The 21,559-nt window shown below is 48.5% G+C and overlaps 3 protein-coding genes and 1 non-coding gene across 4 annotated transcripts; 3 read left to right on the forward strand and 1 right to left on the reverse strand.

Moving 5' to 3' along the window:
• The first annotated feature begins 1,056 nt into the window (after positions 1-1,056).
• Positions 1,057-7,586, forward strand: dnajc1 (DnaJ (Hsp40) homolog, subfamily C, member 1). The gene is made up of 13 exons (XM_085377311.1): positions 1,057-1,143; positions 1,223-1,417; positions 2,188-2,289; positions 2,386-2,432; positions 2,512-2,677; positions 2,778-2,875; positions 2,951-3,044; positions 4,576-4,657; positions 4,752-4,918; positions 5,024-5,143; positions 5,550-5,598; positions 5,901-6,268; positions 7,115-7,586. Exons 1-13 carry the CDS (start codon positions 1,057-1,059, stop codon positions 7,181-7,183), a joined length of 1,644 nt encoding a protein of 547 aa, XP_085233437.1. The 3' UTR covers positions 7,184-7,586.
• On the reverse strand, positions 1,140-1,243 carry LOC146612676 (U6 spliceosomal RNA). Its single transcript, XR_014907115.1, has one exon. It is a non-coding gene; the product is annotated as a U6 spliceosomal RNA (small nuclear RNA).
• Positions 7,587-8,360: 774 nt separating the features above from the next.
• lg18h7orf25 (linkage group 18 C7orf25 homolog) lies at positions 8,361-12,532 on the forward strand. Its single transcript, XM_085378209.1, has 2 exons — positions 8,361-8,456; positions 11,007-12,532. Exon 2 carries the CDS (start codon positions 11,033-11,035, stop codon positions 12,287-12,289), a length of 1,257 nt encoding a protein of 418 aa, XP_085234335.1. The 5' UTR covers positions 8,361-8,456; positions 11,007-11,032; the 3' UTR covers positions 12,290-12,532.
• A 142-nt stretch (positions 12,533-12,674) lies between these two features.
• On the forward strand, positions 12,675-21,503 carry LOC146612678 (E3 ubiquitin-protein ligase RNF31). Its single transcript, XM_085378126.1, has 17 exons — positions 12,675-12,762; positions 13,407-13,497; positions 14,663-14,728; positions 14,817-14,983; positions 15,174-15,298; positions 15,376-15,593; positions 15,670-16,067; positions 16,149-16,331; positions 16,401-16,499; positions 17,498-17,587; positions 17,666-17,768; positions 19,848-19,966; positions 20,298-20,411; positions 20,493-20,559; positions 20,631-20,724; positions 20,802-20,970; positions 21,103-21,503. Exons 1-17 carry the CDS (start codon positions 12,718-12,720, stop codon positions 21,229-21,231), a joined length of 2,277 nt encoding a protein of 758 aa, XP_085234252.1. The 5' UTR covers positions 12,675-12,717; the 3' UTR covers positions 21,232-21,503.
• Positions 21,504-21,559: the final 56 nt, after the last annotated feature.

A 21,559-nucleotide genomic window follows, 5' to 3' on the forward strand; every position in this document is an offset into this window, starting at 1 on the left:
CGGTAGGATGTCTTATTTATCTGAGCTATTGTACGCGACCTGATTTAAGCTATGTTGTCAGCAAACTGTCACAACATTTCAATGCGCCAACTGTTGATGATTGGACAGCAGTGAAACATGTTCTGAGGTATCTAAAAGGTAGTCGAGGAAAAGAACTGTGTTTTAGGAAATGTTCAAGTGGAAAACTAGGTCTACAAGCATACAGTGATGCAGATTGGGCATCCGATGTTTCTGATAGACGCAGTATGACAGGTTATTGTGTAAGCCTAAATGAAAATGGTCCTTTGATATCATGGAAAACCAAAAAGCAGACAACTACAGCACTATCAACTTGTGAAGCCGAATACATGGCATTAGCAGCAACAATTCAGGAATGTATGTATTTGACTTATTTGATTCAAGATCTTGATGAGTTTGAGTATGAAATACCTATGATATTGGAGGACAATCAGGGAACAATCGCTTTGTCAAAAAATCCAGTGAACAAAGATGTAAACACATTGATGTGAAATATCATTTTATAAGGTCAGCTGTACATGAAAGGAAAGTGCTCATTGATTACTGTCCAACTGAGTCAATGGTAGCAGATATGATGACGAAACCAGTTTCAAAGTCTAAGTTAGAAAAATTCTCTGTATTTGTGTTTGGAATGTAAGATGTTTTTTCCGGAGGATTGTTTTTCCCCAACCTGTGTACAAGTGGGGGTGTTGGATTGTGTGTCCACAGGTGTTTGTACTTTGCGTCGTAATAAAATGACGGTAAAAGGCTCCGCCCACTTCCTATCCATGTCTTGCCATGCAACGACTCTGTGAATGGACTGGAGAAGTGTAGTGGTAGAGTCCTCCGTCAGGAATGAGATATGTGTGTCGACTTTTTATTCTCCCTTAAAATTATTATGCCATAACGCTGCACAGAGCAGCTCTGCTAACAAGAGGAAGCTCCAACAGGGTAAAACGAAATGACGTCAGTACTCCAACGGGGCGGAGCATAATCACGTGATTGAAGAGGCGCGCGGAGCTGCAGCGGGCCCGCGCGGGGGCGCTGCTCCTCGCAGCCATGAACGCCACAGACGAAGAAGAAGAGCCGGATGTTCCGGACCGTGTGAGGTGGCTGTCGAAGCGATCGGGTGCCCGGGTCTCTATGGTCTCTGTAGCTTCACGAATTTGCGTGTCATCCTTGCGCAGGGGCCATGCTAATCTTCTCTGTATCGTATCCAATTTAGCGTACGCGCTTGCCGAAGCAAGTCTCTGTAGCCGGATCCAGGAGCGGGTCCTCGGGGATGGGGCTCCTGCTGGTCTGCTTGGCCCTGCTGGTCTCCGCGGTCCCCCCTCTTAGCGCATGGGACGAGGACCTGGAGCTGCTGGACCTGGTGGAGGAGATCCCGCAGACCTTCTACCAGTTCCTGAACGTGGAGCAGGTCCGTGCCGAGCCGGGTCTGGTTAACTCTTGTCATAATGAAAGATTATTGCGACGATCACAGCTGATAGATCCGTTAGAGAAGGTGATCGATAATCAGACCAGATGTTACCTGATCATGTGTTTTTTAACCTGATCAATAGAACCTGCAGCAGGTGGAGCCAGGTGGGTGGGGAGGCTGTTATTGGTCCGTTATTGGTTGCTTATTAATGTAATGCTGTGTTTCTGAGCATGTGCAGTTCGCACAGCAGCAGGTTGCTCTGTGATGCAGACGGCGGCGTTGAGCTGCTCAGAGGAAGTTGGTGTTTTTAAGGGCGATGAAAAAAAACCACAATGACTCTTCTTCTTCTTTTAATAAACGGGCTGAAGAGGCCTTCTCTGATTGGTCAGCAGGTGCCTTTATCTAGCTTTGACTGATTCTAATGCAGGTGCTCAACATCTGTGACATCACAGGAACCCTGGTGGGAATCAGCTGCGAGAAAGTAAATGTTCAAATAAAGACGAGTCACAGGAAGTTCATCATGTGCAGGTTTTCTCTTAGTTATCTCAAATGCCATCAGAGATGATGTCTGTGGCCACGGTGGTTGTCCGCCGTCTCCGTTAACCCGGGCTCTGCCGCCGCTGTGTTTCCTGAGCCCCGTGACAGAGACTCAGCAGCAGATCAGCGTCGTGTTCTACACCATCACACGGGCCTTCATTCACTGCTGTCAGAGCAAACATCACCTGGTCTCAGGTGTCCAACGCTGACCTCTGACCTCTGTCTCTCTTCAGGAGGCGTCGGGAGCAGAGATAAAGAAGGCGTACCGCCGTCTGTCCCTGATTCTGCACCCCGACAAGAACAAGGACGAAAACGCAGAGACACAGTTCAGACAGGTGGGAACAACGACAAACAACAACAACCTTAAACACAACAGCAGCACAAACGACACTCGTGAGACCTGATGACTGTTAGCGTGTGTGTCTTTGCAGCTGGTGGCCATCTATGAAGTCCTGAAGGATGAGGAGAGGCGCCGCAAGTGAGTGTTTACATCTGTTTACGTCAGTCAGTGAGAGCCAATCAGAGCTTGGCGTTCTGACAGGTGTGTGACTCCTCAGGTATGATGACATCCTGCTGAACGGGCTCCCTGATTGGAGGCAGCCGGTGTTTTACTACAGACGGGTGAGGAAGATGAGCAACGTCGAGCTGGGCTTCCTCCTTTTCGTCATCCTCACCGTGGGGCACTACGCCGTCATTTGGTCCATCTACCTGGAGAAACAGCTGGTGAGTTGGCCAATCAGAGCGAGGTCATGGTATATCTGCTGCAGCCAATCCGAAAGGAGCAGATAGAAATAGCCAATGAGGGCCGGTCTTCTGTCTGCAGGATGAGCTGCTAAGTAAGAAGAAGAAGGAGAAGAAGAAGAAGCTGAACTCCAAACCTGCAGAGGAGCTCAGGTGTGTCAGTCAGGAGCGGGCTGACAGGTACGGTGTGACATCATCACCTGTGGAGTTCCTTTGTGTGTGTGTGTGTGTGTCTGATGTGTGTGTGTGTTTCAGAGACCAGGAGCGACCTCATTGGCAGGACATCCTCCCTCTGAAGCTCAGCATCTGGATCTACCTGTCCATTAAGAACCTCCCCCAGGCCGTGCAGGTAAGAGTGGGCTGGTCTCCTCAGTAAGCCATAGCCACAAGGCCTGTTTGAATCCACAGCTGTGAGATGTGCCCACACTGATCTGGGTCACATTTGTGATCTGAGGGATTCTTTAAAGTTTAACGCTCTGGATTCAGAGCAGATCTGACCCCAGCTCAGCCGGTGTTTTAGGACCAGAACAATTAAACTGTAGCAGGATCGTGTCAGATGCTTCACACCCTAATGCTCTAACCACAGTGGGATCTTCCAGGAATGATGACACTATTTTCCAGTGATACGATTGGTCGATGAAACCCCGTCAGAGATGACGACCGTCAGCACAGAACCAGCTGAGACCCGAGGGCCCTCCTGGGCTTCCTGCTGAAATCAGTGGAGTGTTTCTCTGCAGTTACAAAGCTGTAAATATCACAGCAGATGTTACGGTGTCAAAGAGGCTGGGACACAGGAAAGTAGGTCGCCTCATTGATTTTTGCATTTTATTGCATAGAGCCTCTTTGAAAATATGCTTCAGTCGACAGGAAATATATTCATCATCTGTGCAAAGATTTGTGCTGTGAAGCAGTGAGAGATTACTGTTGATGATAACCAAGCGTTTGGCACATCTGTCAGTTACATTTAGAGATGAAAGCAGAAATGATGGAAGTTTATTTACACACCTAAAAATGTTTGGTTTGAGTGTTTGTCAAGAGTCGCCTCCACTCTCAGCGGCTGTAACTCTGGCTTCTATTGGCCGGTTTGCATGATTGACACCTCTTTTTAATCGTTGAGCCAATAGAATCACGGTATCGTTGTCGTGTTTACGTCAGTTCCATCAATCAGAAGTTGCAACACGAAAAGTACACGTGTTACTAAATTTAAGATCCTCGTCCAATCAAATGTCTGTAACTGGGCAGAAAACTGGATTTTTTTTTAACAGGAAACGGCTCTGAGGCATTGTGGGAGATTGAGTTATTAAGGAAACAAGCTGGATGTTTATTCTGTGAAAGCAACAGGAAAAGTCTGACTTCATGAGCGGTCTGCTTCTGCGGCTGGTTCGGTAAATCTTCGTTGGAGCGTGACGAAACTCGCAGTTTAGGAATTTGTGAAATCTCTGCTTTCAGAAAATGTACTGTTCGCTCGGGTAGCTCGTGCTATCGAGGCTCTGTTCTGCTTGTTTATGGACATTTCATGAAATGATGTGACCGTTAACTGTTTGTTGTTTTCGCTGTTTGGTGTTCGTAGAAACAGTTCATACGAGCTTGTAGCTGAGATTCAGAGGTTCCTGTGGATGCCACACACGCTGGGACTTACACAGCCTGTAACTCCTGTTACAACCGATGTAACGGGAACACACCCTCGGTACCGGTACGCTTTGAGCTGGTTAATGTGGCGATCTTTGGCACAGAGCGGGAAAAGGTGACAGCTGCAAGATAGAGCTGTATCCATGGAAATATGAAAGCTTCCTGTCCCACAGCCTGATGACGTAGCAGTGGAAATCCCTTCTGGTCCCGGCTCTGGTGCTCCTGGTTCTGACCCAGTCTCTCTGTTGCAGGAGGTGAAGCAGTACTATGAGGACTATCAGCAGATGAAGCAGGAGCAGAGAGAGGCTGAAGCTGAGCAGGAAGTGGCTCCACGTAAGAACAGCTGATCAATAATCAGTTTTCAAGCTGCCAGTTTGCCTTCAGAGTGATCAGTAATCAATCAGTAATCGCTGACCCGTCCTCCTAGGAGAGAAGCGGCCGAAGGTAAAGAAGCCGAAGGTGGAGTTTCCCATTTACGAGCCATCGGCAGAGAACCAGAACCACACCCAGAGCTATGACCCGGCCACATCTATCGAGGACATCGAGGAGCAGATGGACGACTGGCTGCAGGACCGCAGAGCCCCCAAGAAGAAGGTTATTGATCGCGTATTGATTGCTCACATCAGGTGTTAAAGAGGACCTGTTCTGGTTCTGTTAAACGCGATCCAGCCTCTGTGAACGCTCTTTGTCTGTCCTCAGGCTGCCGATTGGACTGAAGACGAGCTGAGTCTCCTTAGCAGGTTGATGGTAAAATTCCCAGGTGGAACTCCGGGCCGCTGGGAGAAGATTGTTCATGAGCTGGGTCGATCTGTCAGCGATGTAAGTGTGTTTGGTCTTCACTCTGCTGTGAAGGCTGTCCTGTCATCATCTTCTCCAATCAGTTCAGTTCAATTCAGTTTTATTTACACATAAATCACAACAGTCACCTCAAGGCGCTTTATATTGTAAGGTAGACCCTACAATAATACATACAGAGAAACACCCAGCAATCATATGACCCCCATGAGCACTATGAGCAACAGTGGGAAGGAAAAACTCCCTTTTAACAGGAAGAAACCTCCAGCAGAACCAGGCTCAGGGAGGGGCGGGGGGAGGAAGACGTGCTGTGGAAGAGAGCCAGAGATGAATAATCACTAATAATTAAATACAGAGAGGCGTCATTTAACAGGGACATACTCTCCTGGACCTTCTCTGCTTCCTGTAACAGAGTCTGTTTCTTCTACAGGTGACGGCTAAAGTCAAACAGATGAAAGACAGCGTGAGCCACACCTCAGGTAACTCCGCCCACCTCCAGCTTGCCTTCTGGACAAAAATGTCGCTGCAGTTCAACGTCGATAAACTTTCCAGGTCGTGTTTCTGTGGCGTAGCTTTGATTACTGATTACCGTGAACAAAGTTTGTAGATGACCAAATAAGACGCTGTAAAAATATGTTGTTACATTTTTGACACCAGTGATAATGTCAGTCGTCTCCATATGTGTCCAAGTTCCTTATAGGACAGTCACGTTCTATTCTTTGGTTCTACTGTCGGTTCTGTCCGGTTTCATCAGTCGTACTCCGATTCTCTCGTGTTTCAGGTCTGGTAAAGCTGTCGCAGCTAAAGGCGCCTCCTCTTCCTGTGAAGTCACATAATGTGGACGACAGCATGATGACTCAGAGGGAGGGCGAGGCTTGTGAGGAGGAACAAGAGGAGGAGGTGGAGGCACCGACGGTTCGCAGGAGGAACAGGAAGTGTTCGGATGGGGGGGGGGTGAAGGTCAGAGGTCGTCGGCAGAGAGATTTTGACCCGGCGACGGTGGACGAGGAGGACGCGGAGCCTCAGGCGGAGCCCACCGTGTGGACTCAGAACCAGCAGAAACTGCTGGAACTCGCTCTGCAGCAGTTCCCTCGCGGGACGCCCGAGCGCTGGGACCGCATTGCCAAGGTGGTCCCGGGAAAGAGCAAGGTGAGGTGGGGGCGGGCGAACTTTCGACAAGCGATTGAGAAGCGATCAATAACTTTTATTTTTTTTATTTATTTATTTTTTTAGAAAGAGGGGCAATACATATTAATGAACATTTTAACAAATGTAAATATGCCAGATTATAGCCTTGGGCTAATTTCCATCTGCAGACCCTCTGGCAGGTTGGTGTTAAACACAAGTTAGTAAAAACATACAGAGACACTATTTACAGGTCATGTGACAAGGACAAAAACAGTGATCACATTATACTAGAACAAACAATGACAAGGAGAGTGGACACAGAGGACAGATAACAATAACGGAAACACATCAATTATATTGCACAAACCCCAGTATTGCACATGCCCTGACCGTCGTGATATTGCGTTCACCCATTGCACTAACAGTTGTTTCCCTTTTTGTAATACACTAACTCTTTTTCCCGTCCAATATAAAACATGATTATTAAACATGATTACATGTTTGTGTGTCCCTCAGCCGCCCTTTTAAGTGACTCTTAAAAATGGGTAGACTTGTACTTTCCCTCACTGACAGTGGAAGACTATTCCAGAAGCTCACTCCCTGATATGACAGAGCATCTGTGAAAAGGTGGTCCGCCTGAGTGCCAGTTCACAATCACCTCTAACAGTGGCTCGAGTCAGTCGAGACCCGGCAACACTGCTAGACTTTTGTTTAATAAAATCACTCATTGGTGGAGGCACCAGACCATGTATAACTTTGTATATTAGACAGGCAGATTTAAATAATTTGAAATTAGTAAAATTTAAAAACTTGTATTTTTCTAAAATTTGACAATGGTGACTGACGGATTGTGTGTATCGATTACAGGAGGAGTGCATGATCCGGTATAAGATCCTCGCTGAGCTCATTCAGAAGAGGAAACAAGCCAAGAGCTGATGCAAGGTTATGACTCCACCCCCTCTGGTCAGGTGACCTTCCGCTGCCTCCTGATTGGACAGAATCACAGCACTTAGAGGATTGGACAACGAGGCGACACACACACAGATAACTGATCAGAATATTGATTAGACGTTCTTCCAGACTGAGCATGCTCACAGCATTGATCAGAAATTCTGTGTGATATCAATCGACTGATCGATATTCTGATTTGTGATCATCAGCCGGTCACGCCTTTGCTTTTGGGCCCCACCCTCTGCTGTGTGTGTGTGTGTGTGTGTGTGTGTGTGTGTGTGTGTGTGTGTGTGTGTGTGAGAAACAGGAAGTGACCTCACAGTCTGATGTGCCTTAATCTCTCTTCAGCCAATCACGTGTTTACTCATCAATAAACAGTATTTATTAGCTGCCTATTTGTTTTTCTTTGACTGAAATATTTACAATAAAACCTTGTTTCGTATTGATTGATTGTCATCGGCACTGATCAGCTCATGAAATAAACGTCTGATTTCTTTTCCTCTTTACCTGTGGTCAATAGTTTGAGTTCTGCTCTTTAACACGTTTTTAAAATATTGATCAAACTCAGTTGATAATGTTGTATTACAATATTATTTTATTGATCATTTTCACAGATCAGTGCCCTGTAGATGCTGAAGTGATCAATAAGGTTATGCTTATTCAATTCCACCGTCAGGCCGCGGTCTGTCTGTGTGTGGTTAACATGTTCCCGTGTCTGAGTGGCTAACTGCCCACAGGTGTGAATGTTTGTCTTCCTCTCTGTGCTAGCAACACCTGACCAGGGTGTTTCTACCTAAGACAGCTGGGATAGGCTTCAGCCGCGAATCAGAATGGATGGATGCATATTTCCATGGTAACCAGGTAACCAACTGACAAAGAAATGAAGCAGCAGGAAGCGCTGTGGAAAGTACAGCGTTTATAGAGATTGACAGACCACGTGACTTTCGCGCATTGCATTGTAGGTACGAGTGGCAACAAAATCAAAACACTGCATCAAGCGCTAGCACCGGTAATCACCTGGGATCACATCCATAACAGCAGCAGTGACCGGAACCTGGTCTGTGCAAGCCTCTCTTATTACGAGCTCTTATTTTCTATTTAAGGTTTGAACTCCGCCTTTGTTCTGAAAATCCTGCCGGAAGCGGCCGGGCTCTTCCTGCCAGCTGAGCAGAGCCGCAGAGGAAAAAACTGCTGTCAGTTAGCGTTAGCATTAGCCTCGCAGGTAGCACATTTCTGCCGCGCACACGTCACTGCTGCCGTAAGTAACGTCAAAGTTTCCTTTTAGCTTCTGGACTTTTTAAAAAATATATATATTTAAATGAATTACGTCACAGATCAACGTTTAATACCGGGCTGACGTCATGTTAGCATCATAGCTAACGTTCAAAGGTATGCGAGTTTGTACAGGTGAGTTCATACCTGTACAAACTTCAGCTTTAAGGGTCGAGTAAAGGAAAACCCAAAGCTGTCCAATCAAATTTCCCACGTGTGGGACTAATAAAGGTTATCTTATCTTATCTTATCAGAGCACCTCAGAAATATCGCCTGCATTCAGATCACGTGGGTAGCTTCAAGAAGAACAAGCCGCACGGGACAGCGATCAATTATCAGTAGTGAATAGACCGGATCAGCAGCGTGTGTGATATAAACACCTGTGTAAGCAGCATGCAGCAGCTGTACAACAGCTGACGTCATCAAACTTTCCTGACCTCTGACCTTTAGGAAGAGCTCTGTGAGTAACGCTTACAGTACAGTATAGATGGGTTAGTCACGAGGTGAGGAAGAATTTGGAGAACTGCCCGACCTTTGATGGGGTGATGCTGAAGGCGCGACCCTGCAGAGGGTTCATGTTTGTTCAGGTTAGCTGAAGTCGACAGATGTGTCTCAATTGTGACGTGGTCGGAGAGCTGCTTCGTTCATTGTAGTGTTTGAATAAGAGGACAACGTCATCAGACTTCATGTGTAATCCACTCAAAGGGTAGAGTTGGGATTATGGCAGCAGTACAAGCTCTGTGCCCCAAAGCTAGGTCTGCGTATCGCTGGTTTCTACAATCTGCAGTTCTGATTCACAAGGTCCTCATTCAATTTAGCCTCAGACAGAAATATTATAATTCATTTATCAGTTATATCCATGTATACAAACAAAGCTGTGAGACTTCATCAGAGGTGTGAGCATCACAGCTTTGTGTCAAAGTAACTGAGGATAAAACATGAAGCAGATGTTCCTGGCCTGGCTTTTTATAGCAGATGACCTTAAAATATTCTGCAGTAGAACAAAAACTGAAGAAAACCATGAATCAACATGTGAACATGAACTGGTGCTGCTGAAGGGAAGCAAAGTTACAGAGGTTTGATTACAGACACAGCTGAGCAGTCATTGAGGTTTACGTGTGTTCAGTACTGTAGAGCAGAAATGGGGCTGTGACGTCAGAGGCCGACACACTGAACACAGCAGCGACTGGTTCATGATGATAGCAGAGCTTTGATGGTAAACTGGTGTGTGAGCACACTGAGAGAGAGAGAGCTGTAGGGCTGTGCGATATGACCAAAATCTCATATCCCGATATAAATCATCTGTCGTCCGATAACGATATAAATCACAAAAATGTAACATATTCTGTGAATCTCGGGCAGCTCGACTTGCGTGAAGTGTTTCCAGCTGGGCTTCTAGAGTCCAGTGTTTTAACCGATGCATGAAACGATACATTTTTAGACATAAGTTGTAACAGCCGCCGTTTTCTTTGTGAGTATTTATTACACGGCGTGCTGCGGGGAAAAGCCTGCTCTAACGTTTGAGTCTAAGGTTTATTTTTTCTCATCCGTAAACACTCTGCATCTTTCACGTGATTCAGTTTATTTTGAAAAGTCTCAACAGGATCTTGAGCTTTATTGTGAAAGGTGTATGTGGAAAATAAACAAGCGGACACGCGATGGTTGTACCATTGTTGTTGCTAACGACAACGTATAAAAACAAGCGCTTGTCTGTCTGTAGGGTGGTTATATATAAGAGAAAGAGAGAACTTTAAGAAATTAATATAGCCTCTACAGTGACATCAAAGCCATGAAAAAATATTACTGTAAACAGTTTATTTTGCGACACCACGAAACAAACGATAGCGTAAAACGAGAGATGTTTTTATATCATCATCCGATATATATCGTTATATCGAACAGCCCTAGAGAGCTGTGCAGGAAGTAAGAGCCAAACTCCGAGGGGATGAATGAGGATGTTTGAAGCGTACTTTGGATCTTCTTTGGCTGCTGGTTCAGTCAGTTTAGCTCAGCGTGAGGAAACCTGCAGAATCTGTCAGATGTCGACTTTCAGCCCGTCTGTGAACGTCTTTGTGTGGAATGCGTGTACCTGCTGTTTGCTGTTGTTGAAGTAGTTTTGTGAGCTTTAAGCTGAGAATCAAAATACATTTAAAACAGATTCAATGAGTCGATGTCACAAAAACAAACTAAAAATTTTTACTTTTAAACCCACTGTCCCCAACCGTGACAGGCGGTGAGCGTAGAAGGATGGCGATATCAGTGCTAGGTGAAACGAGGCGGAGCAGGTGGTGTCTCGTCAGACGGGCGCCGTACAAAGGTTTTGGGTGTAAACAGAGAGTGAAATAAACACTTACGATGACATCATAAAACAGGTTAGACTGGGTTTAGTCACTGGCTACCTGACTTCCTGTCACTGCAGGTGATCTTCCTGACCTGTGCAGGTGAATCGGGAAGATGCACTTTGAATGATTCGTTTGGAGTCGTTATCTTGGCTACAAACAGGAAGTGACCTCTCTGATACGCTCTTTGTCCTCAGGTGTCCTCAGGTGTGATGCAGATGCCATGTCCCTGCAGGCTGTGCTCCAACAGAGGATTAGCTCTGCCCAGCAGCTGCTGCAGCGGGCGGAGACGCTGTGTCTGGGTGTCGAGGGTCACCAGAAGCTGTGTGGGAAACTGCGAGCCGAGCTGCGCTTCCTGCAGCGGGTAGAGGCAGGAGAGGTGCACGTGAAGGAGTCTCACCTGCACAGCACCAACCTCACCCACCTGACAGCCATCGTGGACTCTGCACAGAGTCTGGATGACATCACAGCGCTGCTGCACGTCTTCACCTACCAGGACTCTGCCGGGCACCGCCGCACCCTGGTGGTTGATGTGGTCGCCAACGGGGGACACACTTGGGTGAAGGCAGTGGGCAGGAAGGCGGAGGCTCTTCACAACATCTGGCAGGGGCGGGGCCAGTATGGCGACAAGAGCATCATACGGCAGGCCGAGGACTTCCTGCAGGCAAGCCGCCAGCAGCCTGTACACTACTGCCACCCGCACGTCATCTTCGCCTTCTACAACGGCGTCTCCAGCCCCATGGCTGACCACCTGCGGGACATGGGCGTATCCGTCCGCGGTGACATCGTGGCTGTGAATGCTGTGGCAACTGAGGAGGAGGAAGAGCAGCAGCACGAGGAGGAGGAGGAACAAGCTGAGGAAGACAAGGATGGTGAGGTGGACGAGGAGGAGGAGGACACGTCAGAGCTCACGCGGGTTGACCGCGGCACAGTGGTGGCCAGCCTGGCGTTCCCAGCACAAGTGCATGTGGAAGAGTGCCGGCGGGTGAATCTGGACATCACGACACTCATCACGTACGTGTCATCGCTCAGCCACGGCCGGTGCCACTTCGCTTTCAGGGAGCATGTGCTGACAGAGCAAGCCGCCCAGGAATGCCGCCAGCAGGTGCTTCCGCAGCTCGACGCTTTTATGGAGGGCAAGGAATTGTTTGCCTGCCGTGCCGCCGTCCACGACTTCCAGGTCATTCTGAACACGCTTGGCGGGCCTGGTGAGAAGGAGCGCGCTCAGAAGCTGCTGGCCCGTCTCCACGTGGTGGATGACCAGCCGTCGGAGCGCACTCTGCACCTCACGCCCAGTGCCAAGATCAACCGCCGTTCACTCATGATCTTTGGCACCGGAGACTGGCTGAGGGCCGTTACCATGACAGCAAACAGCCGCTTTGTGCGGGCGGCAGCCAATCAGGGCGTCCGGTACAGCGTGTTCATCCACCAGCCAAGAGCGCTGACCGAGGGCAAAGAGTGGAGGGCCACACCCGTCTGAGGCCACGCCCACAGTTGACTCATCTGCGGCAGACGGTTTCAATCAATCAGGCTGATCAGACATCAGTGTCAATAAAGCTTGGGTTTAAATTAAAGTTTACATTGTGGAGAAAAAAGGTTTAGTTCAAAGAAAGGAGAGAAAAATGGAAAACTTTAGTTTGAGTCTTTGTGTGGTCACGTGCTGCCTAAACTTCCTGTATATGTATCTGCTCAATAAAGTATATGTACTGATCAATTCACTGAAACCACGAGCCTTTTTAAATAAAGTAACCCTCCAGCTGCGAGGCTATGCCTTTACTCTGAAACTCTGTGGGCGGAAGAGGGCGCGTCTGTTTTTCCAGTCGGGTCAGTTAGCTTGTTAGCATGTGACTGTGGGAGCGGCTGGATGTTCAAGCTCTTCCCCGCTTCTGAGAGGCATTTGTGGGGGAGATGCCGCAGGTCGAGCGGGAGGCGGAGCTCCGCACTCTGACGGAGGTGAGAACGAGACCGTGAAGCTGCCCCTGAGCTTCAAAATTAAACTTTATAAGTCTGATAACAACTTTCTGCTGCTGCTAGCCGGTCAACTGGGGTTAGCTCGGCAGCTACATGCTAAAAGCAAGCTCCTCCTCTTCCTCACTCTGGCTAATGTTTCTTCCTCCTCTTCCTCACTCTGGCTTATCCTTCCTCCTCCTCTTCCTCACTCTGGCTTATCCTTCCTCCTCCTCTTCCTCACTCTGGCTTATCCTTCCTCCTCCTCTTCCTCACTCTGGCTTATCCTTCCTCCTCCTCTTCCTCACTCTGGCTAATGTTTCTTCCTCACTCTGGCTGTTGTCTCTTCCTCACTCTGGCTGTTGTCTCTTCCTCCTCTTCCTCACTCTGGCTGTTGTCTCTTCCTCCTCTTCCTCACTCTGGCTGTTGTCTCTTCCTCCTCTTCCTCACTCTGGCTGTTGTCTCTTCCTCCTCTTCCTCACTCTGGCTGTTGTCTCTTCCTCACTCTGGCTGTTGTCTCTTCCTCCTCTTCCTCACTCTGGCTCATCTTTCCTTCTCTTCCTTACTCTAGCTAATGTTTCTTCCTCACCCTGGCTAATGCATCCTTATCACTGTGGTTTAATCCTCCTCTTCCTCACTGTCTTCCTCAGTGTGGGTACCTGCATCCAGGTGAGACCCTGTGTGACCTTCACTCGGTTCAGTCTCTGTTCCCTGATCTTCGTCTCTACGTTGATTTTTACTGTGAGTACCTCAGAAATGACTTCCTGTTGTTTTATTTTGTCAGGCCCTTTCTCAACTCTGAAGCGCACGAGTCCGTGATCGCGTTCTCTCGCGATTTGTACAATTGGAACGCCAGCGTACTTGATGATATCACAGGTCTGGAGCCTCTTAATTTAACTGTGATTAATATGTTATGAAGCTTAACTTCAATCACAGCCAAACTGATTTATTCAGGAACAAATAAAACACTGAAATAAACCGAACATTAGTATTTAGAAGTGATCCAAGTATCTTATAGATCGTGTTTAACCTGAGTAGCGAAATCTCTATTAATAAAATCAGTGTACATGCATGCCTTAATAAAAAGCAGGTGAGCTGTTAGAACACTTTTATTTTAGTGGACACTCAAACATTACAGACAGCTGCTGGGGTTTGGAAGAGAACTGAACAAATATTTAAATTATAATCTGATCATTTTGAAACAGCCTTCAGAATCTCCACATATTAACATGCTGGTGAAAAACTTTCCTCCTGAATTGAAACATATCTCAGCCAAAACACAGGAGCAAATAAAACACTGAAATAAACCAAAAAATTGACATTTTGAAGTTACCTGAGAGACTTGTATATCATGTTTAACCTGAGTAGTGAAAGACCACGGGGGGGGGAACGATGTGCCGGGAGTCCGCTGTTCTCGCCGGCTCTAGTGATCCTCGACCTCGCTGTCTGCTATGGAGCTGGCGGGTCACAGACGTCTCCGAAACGTCGCACGTTCGGAAATATGATATCTTGATAAACCGAGCAGATATTTGAAGCTTACACAGCTACATTCTCGCCTGAAAATAACTTAAAAGTTTATTTTGTGACCCAGAAAGAGGAATATTTAAAAGTTTTTAGCCGCGCTCGTCCGCCATTGCCGCGTTTCAGTTTTGGACGAAATGCATTCTGGGATATTTAACTGTACCAAGTCCACACAAGTCACCACCGATGCACGCTCGATAAAACGGGCGGAGCGAGAACACATCCGGGACTTTTTCGCGTTCTCGGCTTGATGCGTACTTTAAATAGGAACAGTACTTGGTCTCCGACTGATGACGTATCACGAGTACGCACAAGTACGCATATTGAGACTTGGCTTGGTAAATCAGGGCGATTTCCTGTTTCAGAATAAGAGTTTGTGTTTCAGGTTTCCCAAATAAACAAAAGAAGAAGTTGTTGTTTCTCGCCGGGACACTTCCTGTTCAGTACGAAGGTGAGCCTCCGAGCTGTCGGCCATGTTGTCTGTTTACTGTTTGTAGTGACATCATGAAGGTCAAGCTGGCGCTTTGGTTTTTATACAGGAAGTGAGTATAATATCCCAGTATGCATCTGGCTCCACGAGACGCACCCATCATCGAGGCCTCGCTGTTATGTTTGCCCATCGGTCTCCATGGTGATAAACCCGACCTGTCCGTGCGTGGACGCTGCCGGGAACATCAGGCTGGACGCGCTCACAAACTGGGCTGAGGTAAGATGTACTGAGCATGCTCAGTGGGGCTGAGTCAGCTGGCTCAGTGGACAGGTCTGACCCAACAGAAAACTAACTATTAGTGAAAATATACCTGAAAACACATGTTTAAGAAGGTGGAGCCTCCACACAGGCAGAAGGTGGAGCTAAAACACACTCTAAACATTATGTTTATGCCACTTATTGCTAGGGCGTGTCCAACCTGTCACTACTCGTGTCAGAGATGAGGCGGGCCTTCCAGAAGGATACCCCCCTTTATAGCAGGTGCCCTGTGCAAACTCCGCCCCCTGCAGGTGAACAGGTGTCAGCTGACAGGTCAGTTCCTCACTGTGTGTTCAGTCAGTGTTTCGGTTACGTAGATGGACTGACGAGAGTGGTTTCTCCTTCTGCAGCCTCCAAAGTCCCCTGCACAACTGCACCTCCTCCTCCCCGCAGCGTCGCCAACTTTCTGAAGTCACCTTCCAAAGTCCCGCCCACTCCAGCCAGCGTGAGCAGAGTGGGGAGGTGAGGGCAGCGAGGTCATACACCGATGAACTGCTGGGGATTGACTTCAGTGCTCTGCCTCTCACCTCCAACCGCCACACCAACCCCTTCCTAAACTCCTCCTCAGGTGAGTCTCAGAAAACACGAACAAGCTCCAGGTGAACGTGAGAAAAGTTGAACCCACCTGGTTCTGGTTCCCGCAGGTACAGAACCCCTCAGCAGGATGATGGGTGAGCTGAGGCTAGATGGAGACTCGTCTGCACGATCTGTCCAATCAGAAGCAGAGCGACGCCGTCCAGTTACGAGACGGCCATCCGCCGCAGCACCCGAGCTACAGCGTCCTCAGAGATCTCAGTTACAAGCGGACCAGGTGAGCCAGACTCTGGCGTCTCGGCAGCTTCTCCAGTCTGTGTCCCGGATGGCGGCGCGGCTCCCTCCGGACCAGGCGGCGGTTTTTCTGTCTCTGATGGCGATGGAGGGGCGGAGCTACAGTCTGGCCGATGTCTTGGAGGCGGTCCAGATCAACAGAGACTTCGCATCAGCTCTCAGGTTCCTGAGCCACAGCTGCCCCATCTGTCAAGAGCAGGTGTCTTTCAGCAAGGTGAGCCACAGGTTTGAACCGGCCAATCAGAGCGCGCGCAGCCGGCTGATGTTCTTCTTCTCTCTCTGTGTTTCCCCGCAGATCATCACAATGACGCACTGCTCCTGCTTCCTGTGTCAGACGTGCTTCAAGATGTTCTTCACAACGGCCATTAAGGAGCGCAATGTCGATCAGCTGGTCTGCCCTCAGTGTGGCCGACCGGAGGTCAGAGGTCAGGGCGGGCTGGAAGAGTCCATGGACTACTTCAACCTGCTGGATACACAGGTGAGGTGCGTTCCGGCCTAGTTTACGTGGCGATGACCAGTTCTGACACGTGTCTGTTTGTCGGTGTAGATCCGCCACTTTCTGCCTGCCGACGTCCACGAGCTGTTCCAGAGGAAACTCAGAGACCGAGCTCTGCAGGAGATGCCCAACTTCTGCTGGTGTGCTCACGTAAGAACCCGAACGATCTGAGCCTCGCAGTCCAGAAGCTCACAGAAGCAAGAAATGAATACCGCTGCTAGTATCAATACAAACTGTGATCATCTGCTGCGTGACGTTCGGTCCTCAGACCCGCTGTGGGATACTTTTTGTCTCTGCAGCGTGGCTGTCAGAGCCTGTCCTGAGCCATGACTTCATGACAAATAAAATCTTAACCATTAGAGCAGCGGTCTCCAACCTTTTTTGTGCCACGGACCGGTTTATGCCCGACAATATTTTCACGGACCGGCCTTTAAGGTGTCGCGGATAAATACTACAAAATAAAACTAGTACCGGTACCGAAAAAAAGAAGATTTATTCATAACACACGTGAAAAGACCCAGGAAAACTGAGTTAACGATCAAAACGATAACAAAATAACACTGAAAACCGATAAAAACCCTGAAAACTATACATTTCACACCTGAGCCTCAACTTTCGCGGCCCGGTACCAAACGACTCGACAGGCCTACTTGTTGTTCCTAGAGTATTTGAAAGTAGAATGGGAGGCAGAGCCTTCAGTTTTCAGGCCCCTCTTCTGTGGAACCAGCTTCCAGTTTGGATTCAGGAGACAGACACTATCTCTACTTTCAAGATTAGGCTTCAAACTTTCCTTTTTGCTAAAGCATACACCCAGTGCATCATGGGAAACCCCCAGCAGCCTAGACCTATAGCAGCATAAATAAGGGAGGCTTCAGGGTCACCTGATCCAACCCTGGGTGTTTCTTCTTCACTCACATGTGTTTATACACCCTTCTGTATTTAATCATTAGTGATTATTCATCTCTGGCTCTTCCTCCCCCGACCCCCAACCAAACCCCTGAGCTCTGCCGGAGGTTTCTTCCTGTTATAAGGGAGTTTTGCCTTCCCGCTGTCGCTGAGTGCTTGTTCGTTGGGTTTCTTTGTATTACTGTGGGCCGTTGACCTTACAGAATAAACCTTGTTGAGATGACTGTTGTTTGGTGTTTCAGTGTTCATTCGGGATGCTGCACGAGGCCCAGCGCCTCAGGATGGACTGTCCAAGCTGTAAGAAGAGCACCTGTTCTCAGTGCAGATCACCTGTAAGACACTCTCTCACGCACACACACAGGTGAACCAGCCTCAGATCGGGTCCTGACCACAGTCCCTGTGTTCTGCAGTGGTCCCCCGAGCATCAGGGTCTGTCCTGTGAGCAGTTCCAAGTGTGGCAGCAGCAGAACCAGCCAGACCCTCACAGCACCTCCCAGCTGTACAGCAGCATCGGTACGAACCCAGAACCAGGTCCAGGAGACTCTGAGGGCCTCCTGCAGGACCTGAACCTAATGTTTCACCCCATCACTCAGGTGGTTATAAGCAAGCAGGTAGAAGTGGAAGCAGTCAGCATGTGACTGAAGGCTTTTTTACTCTTGCTGTTTACAAACTAACACACGAGGCCTTCAATCACCGAAAGCGTGACGCTCAGAGGACTTGACCCGGTCCAGTCAACGATCGGCGTGGGTGTTCTCGCCAAAAAACCCAGAAAGCAATGCCTGGGGGCTCTGAGCTGACATGCCGGGACCTGGTCTGTCCTGGTCTCCAGCTGTTCCATTAACGTTTAGCATCCACGAACAGAGGACATGGTGGCTGCTCAGGCGGTAGAGCAGGTCATCCACTGACTGAATGGTGGTGGTTTGATTCCTGGCTTTCCCGTAGTCTGCATGCCAAATATCCTTGGACACCATGTTGCTCTGCGACGCATCCATCGGAGAGTGAATGTGATGCATGTTAGACGCTAACGCTAACAGCTCAGAAAAAGTGCTTGTGTGAATGAAGTATAAGAACATCCGTTTACAAACTGTCCAAATGTTGATTGTGTCCTTCTGGACGTTTCCACCATCAGGTGACTTCTTCAGTGTCAGCTGACTGCAGGTTTCAAGGTTCAAGGTTCTTTATTTGTCACATGCATAGTTATACAAGTATAACACACAGTGAAATGTAGCCTGACACGCTCCTCGACATGTGCAAAAATTGGGGGGGGGGGTGTAGAGGAAGAACATTATACATATATATATATATATATATATATATATATATACACACACACACACACACATTGGGTGAATGTGCAGTAGTAGCAGCAAGCAGGTGAATTCTGTACATTAATATGAATAGACATCTGACTATTTTACAGGATAGACAATATAAACATATTTAAAATTAAAGGAATTGAAATGTACATTGTGCCTTGGTTTAGTGTCTGGAAGAGTCCTATCTCAGTCAATTATAGATGATGTGAGAGGGCGGGTGTGTGTGTTTAGGGCACGGATGGCTTGGGGATAGAAGCTCCTCTTGAGTCTCTCTGTCCTTGCCCGGAAGATGCGGAACCTTCTACCAGATTGCAGAAGTTGGAACAGTTTGTTGCCAGGATGGGACGGGTCCTTCAGTATCTGCTCTAGTCCGGCATCTCCTGGTGTAGGTGTCCTGAAGCGGGGGGAGAGCAATCCTGCAGCAGCATTCTGCTGTACGGATCACTCTCTGGAGAGCTTTTTGGTCCTTCACACAGCTGTTCCCAAACCACGATGTCATGTTCTGTGTGAGGATGCTCTCCACAGCGCCTGTATAGAAAATCCTGAGGATCTTTGGAGAGACCCTGAACTTCCTCAGTTGTCGAAGGTGATACAGGCGCTGCCTAGCCTTTTTGGTCTGGACCTGAATGTGGGCAGCCCATGTCAGGTCTGAGGAGATGTGGACACCAAGATACTTGAAGGACTGCACTCTCTCCACTGGAGCTCCATTGATGATAATGGGCTTGTAGTCTCTGTGCTGACCCCTTCTGAAGTCCACCACCAGCTCCTTGGTCTTGCCGACGTTCAGCTGGAGGTGGGTTGTCCTGGCACCACGATGCCAGATTCTTCACTTCATCCATGTAGGCCGCCTCATCGTTGTTGGAGATGGCACCCAACACCACTGTGTCGTCAGCAAACTTCACAATGGTGTTGGAGCCGTGGGTGGCCACACAGTCTGAAGTGTAGACTTCAGACTTATATTAAATATATTATATTTACATAATGGCTGAAACCAGCCCACTGAATGACCAGTGGGCTGTGAGGTCAGTTTATGATCATTAGTAATATGCAGATTGCCACGCCCACTGATCAAAGAGTCCCATTCAACGAGAGTTGGCTGCATTCACAGCATTGTAGGTAGGATGGTGGCCCCCTCCTCAACTCTGAGATGGCCTTACGTCTTTTCACTCGACTCCTCGCTCAAACCAGCGATTTCCCCACCTGGACGAATGAGGTTTAGTCGCACTAAGGCTCAGCCTGGTCCGTCCTGGTCTAACGTTTCCCTCTGTGTCCTCAGAGTGTCCAAACTGCCAGCTGGTCTTCAGCCTGTCCAAAGGGGGGTGTCTCCACTTCACCTGCAGTCAGTGCGGTCATCAGTTCTGCGGCGGCTGCAGTCAGCGCTTCGTTCTGGGCTCGGTGAGTTCCAGCTGTGCTGTGTGTAAGTGGAGCTCCAGGTGTTTGGTCAGAGAGAGATGGATTGTGGGTAACGAGTGTTAGACGACTGAAAGTTGTTCCTCGGTTTCATATTTACATCGTTATCAAACGAGCCAATCACAGCGTCTCACCTTATAAACGGTCTGATTATGAGTAAAGGCACCTGCTCTGATTATTCATCGTGCTGATAATTTGAGTTCTTTAATGTTTTTGAAGTTAACAAGAAAATGGTTCGGCTTCCAGCACCGAAGTGGCCAGGTGCACGAGACAGGTGTGTTAGAGACTTGACACCTGTGTTGTTTAACCTCTGCAGGCCTGTGGCTTCTCTGCAGACTGTACGAGCAAAGGTCTTCATGCTCACCACCCCAGAGACTGCCTGTACTACCTGAGGGACTGGAGCCTGACCCGCCTCCACCTGCTGCTGCAGGTGAGAGCCAGCAGATCAACCTGAGGTGTTCCCAGCTGTTCTGTGATCAGTACTTTACAGGTGTGCTGTCTCCTGTCTCAGCATTACAGAGTGTCTCCCTCCTGGTTGGAACCGCCCAAGGTCAGCTCACCTGACACCGCTCTGCCAGGTGAGACCTCTACCTGTCTACCTGGCATCTCCTTTGTCCTAGAGTCACTGACAGGTGTGTTCCCGTTCCAGCATCCTGTCCAGTGCTGGAGCTGAGAGACGATGGCAGCCAGAGGGAGGAGCCCTGTGGTCGACCTGCGTTACCTGAACACCGAGGATACTGCCAGTAAGACCACAGCTCCCAGTAAAGATGTTCTGCCAGATGTGCGTGGTCTTAGAGGCTCCGCCCCTTTCTCCTGACAGGTCACACTATAAGGAGCGTTTGGTGGAGCTGATTAACCGTTACCATGCTGACCCAGCGGTCCTCTTCAGTCTGGCAGAAATAAAGGCGGAGCTTCAGCGTTGGCATGTTACCGTTCCGACCAGAAAACCCGAGGAGCCAGAGCCACTCTACACTCATCGCCTCCGCATGGTCAGTGACATCACCAGATGGTGTTGTTCGTCATCAACAATGACGTCTGAGATTTATTTTGAAAGTCTGATGCGCTATTTCAACCATGTTTCTTTTCAGCCAATCACAGTGCAGAATTCTGTCTCTCTGCAGACGCTGACCAATTGCACTCCTCTCAGGAAACAGCGCTGCTCTCCGGTTAAACGCATTAACAACCTCTGTCCTCTGCCCGTCACCGTGCCTGCTGGAGCCCCGCCCCCTCATGTGCTGCTAAGCGATTGACTCCACCCACTCCTAAAGTATGACCTCCCACTACACCCATCAGTTGCTATGACAGGGCGGCCCTGTGTTTTGATTGGCTCAGCACAAATATACTAATTAGGGACCAAATATGAGCAGCCAATCAGAGTTCAGCTAACAAGCTAACGATGGAAGCTGCCAGTTTTAGCATCTGTTAGCATGTCTTGAGCAGACTTCAGGAGGCGGAGTTTGAGCATCCTGTTTTTGTTCGCTGCACTTTACCTGTTTAACCAAGTTTAATGAATAAAAGCTGTCCTAACACACCTCGGCGTCCTGTCTTCCGTTTCCATGGGAAGTTGAGTTTTAACAT

The sequence above is a fragment of the Diplotaxodon limnothrissa genome, linkage group LG18 (assembly GCF_057381915.1).
Source record: "Diplotaxodon limnothrissa isolate DT_005_m linkage group LG18, D_limnothrissa_male_GT1.1, whole genome shotgun sequence".
In the NCBI taxonomy this organism is placed as follows: domain Eukaryota; kingdom Metazoa; phylum Chordata; class Actinopteri; order Cichliformes; family Cichlidae; genus Diplotaxodon; species Diplotaxodon limnothrissa.